Raw genomic sequence first — 14,670 nt, 5'->3', positions numbered from 1 at the left:
CTAGTCATATCATATAATATATGTAGCCAATAACCCAAGGAACATATTTTATCATGAAGAGATAATTGAATTAATAATAATTTATGTTTTAATTTAAATTTTAGATATAAAAATAGTTTGCTCAACAAAATATTAATATATTAAATAAGCACAATATTTTTTGTTGATCAAAGTGTCTTATATTTAGTATCAGAGAAGCACATTATAAAAACGAAATAGCATATGGGTTATACATTTGTTTATTTAATTTATTAAATTAAAATTAGGGAGCCCCTAATATGACCCTATTTATTTTGGTCCACCCATGATCCTCTTTATATGACCGGATATAGCAGGTATATGAGATCTCTTTTCATTTTAAAGTTGTGTACTTTATTTAATTAATTTATTCATTGCTTTCCACACCATAGGAAGCAGCTCCATTTTGGGTTTTCCATAGATGCAGAAGGCAATCATCTCTAAAATATTTGAAGCTTTGATTGGAACACAAGTGGGATTGTCACTTTGCTTAACAATATGGAAAGTTTCATAATCCATTGAAGAACTATAAACAACAACCATGTTAAAATCTCATTTAACCCCACAAACTGATTATTAACCACCATGATGAATTTGAATGTTTCCTTGTTCATCCTCATCAATCCTTATTTTTTACGGATCTAGTCAGTTTAGATCCATCAACACCAAAGGCCAAACGCACCCACCATTAATAGATTAAGACAATTAGGTTACACAAAGAAATTAGGATAGAAAATAAATAAGTATCAATTGATGTTTTACATTCTACAAATTGAAAGAGAGAAAAAAAAAATATAAAGAAATCATTTTTGCAACTTAAAAGGTCACTTGCTATAGTCAGTCATATCAAGGGGACTATGGGTGGACCAAAATAAATAGGGTCCATATTAGGGGCTCCCATTAAATTATATTATAAAAAGGAATGTCATCCACACATGTATTTTAATTAAATAATAAAGTCATGAATATATGTTATATGTACTATGTCTCTATTGCTAATAGTGGTAGTTAAAGTAATTAATCTCTGTTGAGGAATATGTGAGACATACAAAATGATATTTTTTTCGACTTAATCGAATTTTTCTAAATCCTTAACCACCACCTACTTAATATAGGCGGGGTGTTTGAAGCATAGAGTGAATCGACGTGTTTGTGGTGTCCAATGGATAAGAATTGGAGGATCATTTGTTCGCTACATGCCCTTTTGCATGGTACAATATATTCAATTGGTCCGGTGTGTTAATGGTTTTGTCGGGGAACGATTTTGCTCTTCTCCGATGGTGTTTTGCTTGTTCATAAAAGCTATGAAAGTGGTCAAATGATTATTGTTGATTTGGTATTTGACTTTGTGGACTATTTGGAAGGCCGGTAATGATCTAATCTTCTTTGGAATGATTCCAAAGGTTGAATAAGTAGTTGATTCAATTAAACACACATCTTGACAATGGTTGTTGGCTAACTTTCGGTTTTCATGTTTGATCTTGAATGTATATTGATGGTGTCTGATACTTTTAAACACTAAACAAGGCTCAAAATCATAGATTTAGATTGGTGATAAAATGGGAGGGAAACTATAAGTTAATTAACTAGTTAGGGAATTCAAATTAAATTCCTAACGATTACCATTATGAGAGAATGCAAATTAATTAACTAGTGAACACATTTTTATAAGGTACACTAGTTAAAGTGTTAAAATGTAAACTGAGTTCGCACTCTAAATAGCGAATTGTGTTTTAATTTACACTCTATATAGCGAGTGACAATATTTTATACTCAAACTTAACGTCTGTGTCCCACTTGAATGAAAAAAAAAGTTTGTTTTCTATATATGAAACTGTAAGCTGAACTCGCTTTCTAGAATGTGAACTCTTTTTTTCATGATTTTTTTCATCTAGGGGTGCAAATGTTAGATTTGAGTTAAAAATATTGTCACTCGCTACTTAGAGTGCGAAAGATGTTTGTATCCTAAAAAACATGAAGGTTAGTTTGATCGTTTCAGGGAATGACCGAGGAATTATAGGAGTAAAAAAAATAAAACTCTAAAATACAACTCATTGTCTATGTTCAAGTCTTAGCTGAAATTCTGGTACATAGTAGACAAGTATTGTCCACGATGTTCAGACACTTGTCGTAACACTTGTCTTAGCAGTAAGAACAATAAAGCAGAGTATTAAAAACATATACTGAAAAGTATAAACAACACACAAAATTGTTAACTCAGTTCAGCACAACAGCCTACTCTAGGGGCATACCAAGCCAGGGATAAAGTCCACTAAATAGTATCAATTCAGAGCTAAACTCCCCTGTTTACAACTCCTCACTTAATCACTACTCGTGCTATACTTTCTACCTAAGACTCACCTAAGTATGAGGCCCTCCTCAATCCCTCTTCAATCACAGACAACGATTGGATCAACGGAACAATTCTGAACAACGTAGAAGACAAACTTCCATGAAATTAACACCTAGCCAACGACTAAGTTCACAATTTGGAGTTGCTTAAAAGCTTCCTCCAAGTACAATACTCAAGTCACTACCTACAGGTTTCTGAGTGAGGACATAGTGATCATCTCACAACCCGAGTGGTTCACTTTACACCAACTCTCCTAGAGAGTGGCTCAAAGACACGAAACCCTAAAAGACTACATCTTTGATATTCTATTTTAGCTTCAAGTTTCGGTTCATAAAACAGGGTTAGCAACACCCTTTATATAGCACAGTCTCGTGGGCTTTTCACAATGCTTCAGCACCAAGAAATCTTCCAGAGGAAAAATATATTTTTACTAAATCTTTCTTTGCATCAAAATATCCCTCCCATAAATATATTTGTTGTAAATATATTTTAAAATTAAATCTTCTAATGTGTTATTCTTGAAGCACAAAGATTTATTTGAAATAAATCTTTTATATTTTCTGCAGTAATCTTCACAAGATATATTTTTGAAACAAATATTATATTTTCTAAAAGTTATTTTATTCCTTTAGAAAATAGAACTAGGGTTCGGCTGCCTTCAGAAACAATAGACCACGTGCGCCTTGTTGTGTAAGAAACCACGAAATAATTCTTCAATCAAATCTTCGAAAAATTGAATGTAAAATAATAAAACCAGCTGGCACACAGTCAGACACACATGTGTTGTTCTAATGTGTACGTACATCTGTCTCAACACATAATATATGCACATATGTCTCAACACTTGGCTAAAAGATATTTTTACAAAATATAGCCAACGTACAAAAATCCAACATTAGCTATGCACTATTCTAACCATAAAATTTCACATTCATGACATTTTTTTCAATTGATTGTCAAAAAGTTTTACAGATATTATTTTCACATTTAAAAGTTGTACGAACAATATGATTATACTTCAGCATATTTCTATACAAGGTAATAATTATATAATTATTCTGAAACAAATTTGCGCAAGATATTTTATTGGTTGGCGCCAAATATTTTTTATTTTTTTTTTGGTCAGGGTTGGCGCCAAATATTTTATTTACCGCCAAACAGATCATATCAAAATTTTAAAAACAATTTATTTATAGAAAATAATTATATAATTATTCCTAAACAAGTCCAAATTATTTTATTTACCGCCAAAAAAATAAAGTCCAAATTTAAGAAATGGGCTTTAAATATGGGCCTGAAACATTTCACAGAACTTCACTCGCTTTTCAGACACAGTTCCGCGCTATTCGTTTTATTTTTTCTCTTTATTTTTTTTTTAATAATAAAATAAAATAAAATTACTATTATCAACAACATCAATCAATCAGTGTGTCAGAGTCAGATTCCGAGTTCAGAATTTTGAAACGGGATCGACGCAAATTCAATTCGTGGACTTCGTTCTCCAATTCTTCGTTCTTCTTCTTTTCGTTCATGATACTCACACAGTAACAGTACCTTTTCGTACAAAACCCTAATTCTCGATGTTGTAGATGAGGGAGCTGTTACTGTGAGGTGTTAATTAATATGGAAAGTAGTGGGAGAAGAATCACGGTGAGTCCTAGACCTTGTTGCGGTCGTAGAATCGTTGCGAAGAAGAAAACTGGTCGTGGTAAAACGGTCGATGGATTTGTTAATAGCGTTAAGAAGCTTCAGAGACGTGAAATTAGCTCTAAGCGTGATCGTGCTTTTAGTATGACTGATGCGCAAGAGAGATTTCGCAATATTCGTTTGCAGGTTCAATTTTCAATTTCTCAATTTCTCTGTCATGAGGTTTTGTTTTTTAGGTTAGGTTAGGGTTGAGCTGAAGCATATAGGTTTTTGTTTAACTCGTTTTTGGATCCAACTTGAAATTTATGTTTTAGTGTTATATGTGTTGGAGACAGAGGCAGTAAAAGGAAAGTGGAACTTGAGAAACACAATTTTGAACTAATGTTTCTTTTCAATGCAATGCCTTTTCAATACATAGAACATCTATTTATATTGGTGCATAGAAAATTCTAGTAAATAAGTGAAAGCATCTAGGCATATTAAATGACCCTCTCTAGAACTTGTAGGAACATGAATGAACTTCTAGATACAATAAGTAACCTAGGAATATGAAACATTGCAAATTATCATTTAACACCCCCTCTTAATTTGTAATTTTCATAATATCCTTGAACTGCTCAAGCTTCTCAAGTGATACTGCTTTGGTAAGAACATCTGCTGGCTGCTTTGTGGTCTTGATGTACTCCAAGTAGATTTCTTTCTTTTGAACCATATCACGAATGTAGTTGTGGCGCAACTCAATATGCTTTGATCTTCCATGAAACACTGGATTTTTGGACATTGAAATTGCTGATTGATTATCACAGAAAATAGGAGTTGGATCTTCTACCTTTTGCTGCAAATCACTCAAAATTCTTCTCAACCAAACAGCTTCACGTGTAGCTTCATTCACTGAGATATATTCAGCCTCTGCTGAAGACAATGCAACTGAGTTTTGCTTTTTAGAACTCCATGAAATAGCTTTGGATCCTAGACAAAAAACATAGGCTGAAGTACTTTTTCTGTCATCAAAACTACCAGCCCAATCACTATCAGTGTAGCCAACCAACTTGTTATCCTCTTCCTTCACATACTTGATTCCAAGCTTCTTGGTGCCTTGGAGATAACGCAAAATCCTCTTTGCTGCAGCAAAATGAAGCTTACTTGGTTCATTCATAAATCTAGAAACCAAACTCACTGAATGTACTATGTCTGGCCTTGTATTTGTGAGATAAATCAAGGAACCAACAAGGCTTCTATAGACTTTTGGATCTGCTTGTTCTGCACCATCATTCAGCTGCAATTTTTCATTCATTGCCATGGGGGTTGAGACTGGTTTGCAACTCTCCAATCTAAATTTTTTAAGCAAATCATGAATGTATTTCTCCTGTGTGATAAAAATCTCCCCTTTTGTTTGCTTCACTTGAATTCCCAGAAAGTACTTCATTAATCCAAGATCTGTCATCTCATATTCTTTCATCATTGCTTCCTTGAATGATTGCACCATATTAGGATTTGTTCCTGCATAAATCAAATCATCAACATAGAGACAAACCATCAAGAAATTAGCACCATTTCTTTTCACATATAGAGATGGTTCAGATGGACTTTTCACAAATCCATTTTGCAAGAAGTAAGCATCAATTTTGCTGTTCCACGCTCTCGGTGCTTGTTTTAGACCGTAAAGAGCTTTGTGTAGCTTGTAGACTTTTCTTTCTTTTCCTTTTGCTTCAAAACCTTGAGGCTGCTTCACATAAACTTCTTCTTCTAGTTCTCCATTAAGAAAAGCTGATTTAACATCAAGCTGAAAAACTTGCAATTCTAATTGAGCTGCCAAAGCAAGGACTGTTCTGATTGTCTCCATGCGTGCTAAAGGAGCGAAAGTTTCATTAAAATCCACACCGGGCTGCTGTGAATACCCTTTCGCCACTAACCGCGCTTTATACTTTTGTACACTTCCATCTTCATTATACTTGGTCTTATAGACCCACTTCAAACCAATTGCCTCTTTTCCTGTTGGAAGATCTACACGCTGCCAAGTACGATTTTTAACAATGCTCCTCATTTCCTCATTCATGGCTTCCTTCCATACTTCTTCTTTTATTGCCTCTTCAAAACATTGTGGCTCATTTGCAAAAAATGCAACATTACATGATTCTAAAATTTCTTCCAAAGAACGAAACTTTCTTGGTGGAGTTTCTGAATCGGAATCGTCCTCATGAGAATTACTCCTTGATGGACCAGCAACATCAAGAGGTGATTGCTTGAGTTCAATAGGCAGCATAGGTGTTTGCACAATATCTTCAGCTTCCCATTTCCATGCGGCATTTTCATCAAAAATCACATCTCTTGAAATTACCAATTGACTAGTTATTGGATTAATAAGACGATATCCTTTTGATTCATCACTATATCCAACAAAAATAAGCTTTTCACCTTTCTCATCAAATTTTTCTCTCTTTTGAGCAGGAACAAGAGAATATGCAATACATCCAAAGACTTTAAGTGTACTTACAACTGGTTTTCTTCGATGCCATGCCTCAAAAGGAGTTCTATCTCGAACTGCCTTTGTAGGGGATCGATTGAGTATGTAAACAGCACTACTAACAGCTTCAGCCCAGAAATTATTTGGAAGCCCTTTACCTTTTAACATGCTTCTAGCCATCTCAACAATTGTTCTATTTTTTCTTTCCGCGACGCCATTCTGTTGTGGCGTATGTCTAATTGTGAGCTGCCTATGAATGCCTTGTTCTTCACAATAATTGAGAAACGGCTTGTAGATAAATTCTCCTCCTCTGTCAGTTCTGAGAGTCTTCAACTTGTGGCCACTTTGATTCTCAACAAGAGCTTTAAAATGCAAGAACTTGACAAAAGCTTCTGATTTCTGATCGAGAAAATAAATCCAGATCATTCTAGTGTAGTCATCAACAAAGAGAAGAAAATACCTCTTGTTTCCAAGAGATGGAGTTCTAGTCGGTCCGCAAATATCTGCATGTACTAGTTCAAGCGGGGCTTGAGATCTCCATGCTGTTTTTGGAAACGGAAGATGATGCATTTTTCCATAGATGCAACCTTCACAAACTTCATTATCTATCTTGATTTCGGGAAGCCCAACAACCATATTCTTTTGTTTTAGGAGCTGCAAACCTTTGATGTTCAAGTGGCCATATCTCAAATGCCAAAGATAAGAATCATCTGGACTTTTACTGCTAAATGCAGCAGGCTGGAATGACTTCATGTTGAGGGGAAAAAGATTATTAGGAGTCTGCAACACGGTGACAATGTGCTCTCCTGATTTTTTGTCAAAAATCTCACATTTATCATCATCAAAAACCAGCTTATAACCTCTTTTCATTATCTGCCCAACACTTAAGAGATTTTGTGAAATATTAGGAGAATAATGAACATCGTGAATGAGTTGTTTGTTACCTTCACTAGTATGAACTGCTACAACGCCTTTTCCTTCAATTTTCACATGGTTCCCGTCACCAAGTTCAACATGAGAAGAGTAGTTTTTATTCAGCTCTTCAAATATGTTTTGGTTCCCTGTTACATGATTGCTACAACCACTATCCAAAAACCACATCTCACCAGATTTTTTATCATTAATCATAGTAGAGAATAATTTGTTTGCATCATCTTCTGCAGAAAAATTAATTCCATTCATTCTTTCATCACCTTCTTTCTTCTTATGCCAACAATCTCTATCAGAATGATTAGGAATTTTGCATCTAGTACATCTAAAATGACAATCTTTTGATTCATGTCCAGGTTTTTGGCAAATAAGGCAATATGAATTAAAATCACCTTGTCTCCTTTCTCCTCTGCCTCTGCCTCTATTTCCAGAATGCCTTCCATGTCCTCTATTAGAAGGTTGTCCACGAAATGAATCCCATCTTCCTTGTTGCGGGTTAGAACTCCGGATATTCATCTTTGCTTGAAAAACATTCTCCAATGGCTGATTGTTGTATCTATTCACTCTCTGTTCATGAGCTTCTAAGGAACCCATGAGTTCATATTGTGAGAGTTTTGTAAGATCCTTTGTTTCTTCAATAACAGCAACAACATGCTCAAATTTTTGAGGGAGGCTTCGCAATATTTTCTCAACCACTTTCTTTTCTGGAACTTCATCTCCACAACTTTTAATTTGATTTCCAATCTCGGTAACTCTAGAGAAGAAATCTTTGACTTGCTCACCTTCTTTCATTGCTAAATTTTCGAATTGACTCCATAAAGACTGCAACTTTATGGAAATCACTTTTGATGAGCCTTGAAATTCTGTCTTTAGAATTTCCCATGCATCTTTGGCCTTCTTAACACCAAATATTCTAGGATAAATGGCTTTACTCACACCTTGCTGGATAAATCTCAATGCTGTAGCATTTTTCTTCACATTCTCCTTGTATGCTTTTTCTTTATCATCTGACCAGGAAGCGTTTTTCGGACTTGGGCGTTCTTCATACTCTTCTTCAACCACATCCCATAGATCTTGAGAGACAAAGATGGTTTCCATCTGAGAGTTCCAGTAATCATAGTGTTCACCATTGAAAACTGGAATCTGATTTGTTGTATAGGAGAAAATAGAGTTTGATGTTGCCATTCTCTCTCTCTTCGTTTTTTTTTTTTGATAACCTACTGCTCTGATGCCAAAACTGTTGGAGACAGAGGCAGTAAAAGGAAAGTGGAACTTGAGAAACACAATTTTGAACTAATGTTTCTTTTCAATGCAATGCCTTTTCAATACATAGAACATCTATTTATATTGGTGCATAGAAAATTCTAGTAAATAAGTGAAAGCATCTAGGCATATTAAATGACCCTCTCTAGAACTTGTAGGAACATGAATGAACTTCTAGATACAATAAGTAACCTAGGAATATGAAACATTGCAAATTATCATTTAACAATATGTTATTGTTATTATGAATTTGAAGATATATTAGCTCAAATGGATCAGTATAATATAGTTTTGTTTATTATTATTATCTTAAATTTGGTTTGAGCTAAGTAGCTTTTGATTATTGTTGGATGGAAATATGGAATGGAACATTGTTTCTCTGTTTATTGGAAATGAATATTGTAGACCACTAGTTTGAGCCTGCTGCGGCATGATTGTGTTGTATGCTACAGTAAAAAATAAGGGAAGTGTCACGAATGTGACGATAGGAATTGAAAAGTTGTGTGGTAATGTGATTTTCCACGCTGCATACCCCTTTATTCTTAAGGTGGGTTAAAGGGCTAGGCATGGTGGGGTAGAAGAACGACTGTAAGGGAAAGGCCCAGGTTACAAAAGCTCAGTTGAGTTGAAGGCCTTTTGATTTTCTAATTAGTGAGCTTAGATGACCCGAAACAATGACCAACTCTTCTGCCTGACCAACCTGAGGATTCTTATTCATGGAGTGCTTTGAGTAGGATCAGATTGTACACTTCTGTAACCTTAGACTCGTTACGGTTAATGCAAGTGGTATGTAATGTAGGGGGCTATTTGCCACAACCACTTAAGATAAACAACCTTTAAGGAGCTATATGCCTTATGGTGTGTCTGAAATCCTTGGCTCTGGAAGCAAGTTCTTCAGATTCGAGAAGGATTTTTAGATAGTCTTCCTTATAACCAGGATTTTTAGCTGATTATATCACACTGGAAACCCTCACAGTAAGAGTTGTTCGGCATGTCCCTTGTTTGCTTAGTTTTTAAGAGGGTCGGTGTCCCGCTGGACGCTGGTCTGAGTTAGGGGTCAAGTTGTTTGAGAAGTTATTTTGAGGTTATGATATGGTCATTGTAGAATTTTGATTTTCTGTATTACTGTGTTTTTGTGGTCAAATGATTTCATGTATTACTGTAATACTGTTGATTCATGAAGTATGTTTTTTGTTTGTGGTTGTATCAATTGCAATTCCCCACTTTGTTTTTAGTGCAGCATTTGAAATTACTGCTTTTAGTTGTGTAATAAAATCATTGCAAATCATTGACGCTGAAGACTCCTTTGTTCTTCTTGTTTTGATTAGTGAGACATGTATTTTACTATAAAGTATGCTCATTTCCCCTCCCCTCACTTGTTGTGCCATGTCTGATGGACTTATTTATACAGGAAGAATACGATACGCATGATCCAAAAGGTCCTTCGTCTGTGGTATTACCATTTCTGAGAAAAAGATCAAAGATTATTGAGATCGTGGCAGCACAAGACATTGTTTTTGCTCTTGCACAATCTGGTGTTTGTGCAGCATTTAGCCGAGGTAGCATTAGTTACCAGTATTTACATGCCTTCTAATTCTGTTTGCAACTCATAATAGATATATTAATGTGTTACATGTTTCAACTGTCTTATGCAGAAACCAATCAAAGGATATGCTTTTTGAATGTCAGTCCCGATGAAGTTATAAGGAGTCTATTTTATAACAAAAATAATGACTCGCTTATCACAGTTTCTGTCTATGCATCAGACAGTTACAGTTCCTTGAAATGCAGAAGCACAAGGATTGAGTATGTGTAGTTCTGTGTTGTTTTATAATTTCTACCCTTACTCCCCTCACTCATGGAATAAACGCCGAGAAAACCAAATCATTCAAAATGCACAATAACTAAAAGAAAAGCTGTTAATATCAATATTTGCATTTCCAGATTGTAGTTGTTGTGTTCTACGCTAAAACTATTCTGTTATTCAGATACATTAGGAGGGGTAAACCGGATGCTGGCTTTGCTCTTTTTGAATCTGAGTCTCTGAAGTGGCCAGGTTTCGTAGAGTTTGATGATGTAAATGGGAAGGTTCTCACATACTCTGCTCAGGATAGGTAAATATTTCTATCCAGAAACTTTTTCCAGGGTATATAATTACATACATATATAAAGGTTTCTTGATAGTGACACCTGCTCTTTTTTGTCCTTAGCATATACAAGGTATTTGATCTGAAAAACTATACGATGTTGTACTCCATTTCTGATAAAAATGTCCAGGAGATTAAGATCAGGTAACCTTTCTCGATGTGGATTTACTTTCACTTGTAGAAAACTCTTTAATAGACATGGTTTATACTTTATAGTTGGCCATGCACAATTCTGAAACCATATCATATAATCATCTCCACTTTGTAATAATATCACTGTCTCTTATTTTTCTCTGAGCTGTCATACTTTACTTACACCACTTTGCTCTTGTTTGATGATTTATTGTGATTAGTCCGGGGATCATGTTGTTGATTTTTGCCAAACAAACTAGCCATGTCCCACTTAAAATCCTTTCAATAGAAGATGGCACTGTTTTGAAATCGTTCAACCATCTCCTTTATCGGAATAAGAAGGTGGATTTTATCGAACAGTTCAACGAAAAGCTACTTGTCAAGCAAGAAAATGAAAACCTTCAAATCCTTGATGTAAGTAATTTTCTTCTTCCTTGCATTATATACTTGATTCTACATCCAGATATCTCACTTCATATAACTTTTAGGTGCGGACTTTTGAGCTAACAGAAGTTAGCAGAAGTGAATTTATGACACCTTCTGCATTTATCTTTCTTTACGAGAACCAATTATTCCTGACATTTCGAAATCGGACTGTGGCTGTGTGGAACTTCCGTGGAGAGCTTGTAACTTCTTTTGAGGACCACCTATTGTGGCATCCTGACTGCAATACAAACAACATATATATAACCAGTGACCAGGATCTTATCATATCCTACTGCAAAGCTGATTCTGATGATTCACTAACCGAAGGAAATGGTACGTTCCCTATTTTATTCCTTTTCTGTCCTTTTATAATTGTGAGACAATGGACGGGGCATATATTTTTCGAAAATTGTAACTTAGGTCCATTTTGGATTAGCTTCTGGCATGTGAGATTTTTAATTAAAAAATAAGTTTACAGCTGGTTATGAAGAAAGAGACGAGTTTTTGAAAACATCAAGTTGCAAAAACTCAATAAGTTATTAAGTGATTAGAAGATTCATAATCATTGTAGGATTACTTAGAAGATTCATCAAGTTGCAAAAACCCAATGAGTATTTATCGAAAAGTTTACCCAAGCTGAGCTGACTCTAGGCTAATTTTTTCAGGTTTTGATTTGTTCAAACATAAAACAGAATAGCAAATCACAATAGTTAAATAGTTTGCAATGTGTCGTGAGATTGATGTATTATGTATATCTTTTGCTGTATAGAGCACCTATCTTCAAAAGTGTGTTACTAACAGGCTCTTTATCTTTATGCAGCGGGTTCCATCAATGTCAGCAACATTTTATCTGGTAAGTGTCTTGCCAAAATAAGAGCAAGCAATAGTTCTCCAATGGATGACAAGTGCAGTTGCTGTGACAGTTCTTCAGGCGGAAGTTGTAATTCAAGAAAGCGAAAGCATGTCTCCAAAATGAGAAGCACAGTTGCCGAAGCCTTGGAAGACATTACTGCTCTCTTCTACGATGAAGATCGCAATGAAATCTATACGGGCAATAGACACGGTCTAGTTCATGTCTGGTCTAACTGATGTATTTTGTTAACTTCAATGTTGCCTTGTGTTTCTTTATTGGTTTTCTTCATCGGTAAGTTGATCATCTTGATCTGTTGTAAGAACATTTGCGAGCTGTAACACCATTAAGTGTTTGTATCATTCACTTTTTTTTTCCTTGTCATGTGAGAGTTTATTCTATAGTTGGTAACATCAAAATCTATATGAAGTGCAATGCTGGTAAATCACCACATTTTGCTTGTGTTGTAATCTATCGTGAAATTAATGGAATGGCTTGGATGGACCAAAATATGTTGTGAACGATGCCACCTCTTCCTAACTCATCCTAACCCATCTTTTAATTTGTCGCTTTTTCACTTTGTGGCATGTGATGGAAATTCGTTTGCACTTTGCACATGACATAGATTGTAACTTGTAAGGGCAGTGATGCCTATCAAGAGTGTTAGCTTTACGATTTGCCCATCTTTCCTGCCCAAGTATATGTACTCCAATCAATTCACTTTAGGGTAATGCTAACTAGTGCCTCATGACACTAGTTAAGGAACTAAAAAGGGAAAGAAAGAAAAAAATTGCATTGAAAAAACAAAAATTTAAACTTTTAAAATGTTGACTTCACAAGTTTCAAGATAATATTATTATCTTTAGTTACCTTAACCAGTGTCTCATGGTACCAGTTAGCATTTTCCTTTATAATGTTCCATTCTACTTCTTTCTTACTCTTTTTTTATTTGGTGGTGGCTTCTTTTCTGCCCAAAAGGCTGCCATACTAGCTTTGCATTCAAGCGTAGATTTGATCAAAATTGTATAATATATGGTGTCTGATATTAACTTTTTGTATAAAATAACATTTTTGTTAAATAGAATTTGATTAAAATTATATTTGGACTTTGATATTAAACTTATGATTTTTTTTTTTTACAGAGATATTAAACTTATGATAAGTTTATTATTCCAATTCCAATGCTATATTTACATTTCATTGTTCTGTCAAATACTCCCACATGCAACCAATTAAAAATGTTCATCCACACTTTACTTCGAAAGTTTCCGGTTAAAAAACAAAAAGCACAACACAATTAATGAGGATTAACTAAGATACCCTTACTAGCCAAAGTCCTACGAGTTGGAAGTTTAGTTAATAACAACCGCAAAACATCAAGATCGATTTATTGCCCACAAAACATCAGCATCAATATCTTTCAAAACCACTCAATGTTGCAGAAAAATTTAAGTAGAATGCATCAAGAAAATACATGTAGCTTTTGTTATGGCGGTATCCACCTTCTTTGATCCTCCATATCACAACACAAACGCACATACGGCAATCCCGACTATTTGAAGGTCCGGTGCCAGAATTAAAAATGAATTGTTTAACAATAAAACACAAAAAAATTGTAAATAATAATTTTCATTTAACTTGTAAATAACATTAAAAAAAAAGGTCACCGGTATAACAAATATACAAAATATTCTTTTTTTAACGTTAAAATATACAAAATATTCTTATTCTTGCATAAAAAATATACTCTTATTTTAATCAATAACAACAAAATACCTCCAACTACTTAAAAAACTTTCTATTCTAACAGTTTTTAAGCAAATTTGTAGTGATTATTCTCAATTGCTAATTTGCTATCGATATTAAGCTATTAAATATGTTTTATAACTTACATATATAGTATAAATAAAACTTTAAATTACAAAAATCTACTATTCTTTTCTTTTTTTCTTAGCCCCCAAGAATCAGAGGGCCGACTGCTTAACACCATAGATGTGGGACACTCAGGTACCACTACAAAAGGCAATCTAATATTACTTCCTTCGTCCCATTTTAAATGACATTTTTTTGACTTTGATTTGACACAAAATAAGTGACCTATACAACTTTCAAAGCCATTTTTTCTAATTTTACCCTTTATTTGGGCCCCTGTTTATGTGTGGCATACTCAACCAATTTAATCATCATTACTAGTAATGAAAAAGGTAAGGACAATTTGATAATTATACAACTCTCTCATTTATTCATGCATTTTTATTAAAGTGTGTGAAATGGTCAAATATGTCATTTAAAATGGGACGGAGGGAGTATTATTATTTTTTTACAAAAAGGCAATCTAATATTATTAATCATAATTAAAGTTAAAAAAAATTGGTAGATATAAAGTAACCAAAATAAATGAACATGGAAACCTTGTCCTGTTCGTCAAAGCGCGTACTCT

At 34.4% G+C, this 14,670-nt stretch overlaps 1 protein-coding gene across 1 annotated transcript; it reads left to right on the top strand.

Moving 5' to 3' along the window:
* Positions 1-3,687: 3,687 nt before the first annotated feature.
* Positions 3,688-12,740, top strand: LOC123913384. Its single transcript, XM_045964102.1, has 8 exons — positions 3,688-4,204; positions 10,087-10,234; positions 10,331-10,481; positions 10,664-10,789; positions 10,886-10,966; positions 11,176-11,368; positions 11,443-11,713; positions 12,201-12,740. The coding sequence occupies exons 1-8, from the start codon at positions 3,995-3,997 to the stop codon at positions 12,467-12,469; spliced, it is 1,449 nt and encodes a 482-aa protein (XP_045820058.1). The 5' UTR covers positions 3,688-3,994; the 3' UTR covers positions 12,470-12,740.
* The last annotated feature ends 1,930 nt before the right edge of the window (positions 12,741-14,670 follow it).

This window comes from Trifolium pratense, linkage group LG3 (genome assembly GCF_020283565.1).
Source record: "Trifolium pratense cultivar HEN17-A07 linkage group LG3, ARS_RC_1.1, whole genome shotgun sequence".
In the NCBI taxonomy this organism is placed as follows: Eukaryota; Viridiplantae; Streptophyta; class Magnoliopsida; order Fabales; family Fabaceae; genus Trifolium; species Trifolium pratense.
This window is presented reverse-complemented; position numbering and strand designations above follow the sequence as displayed.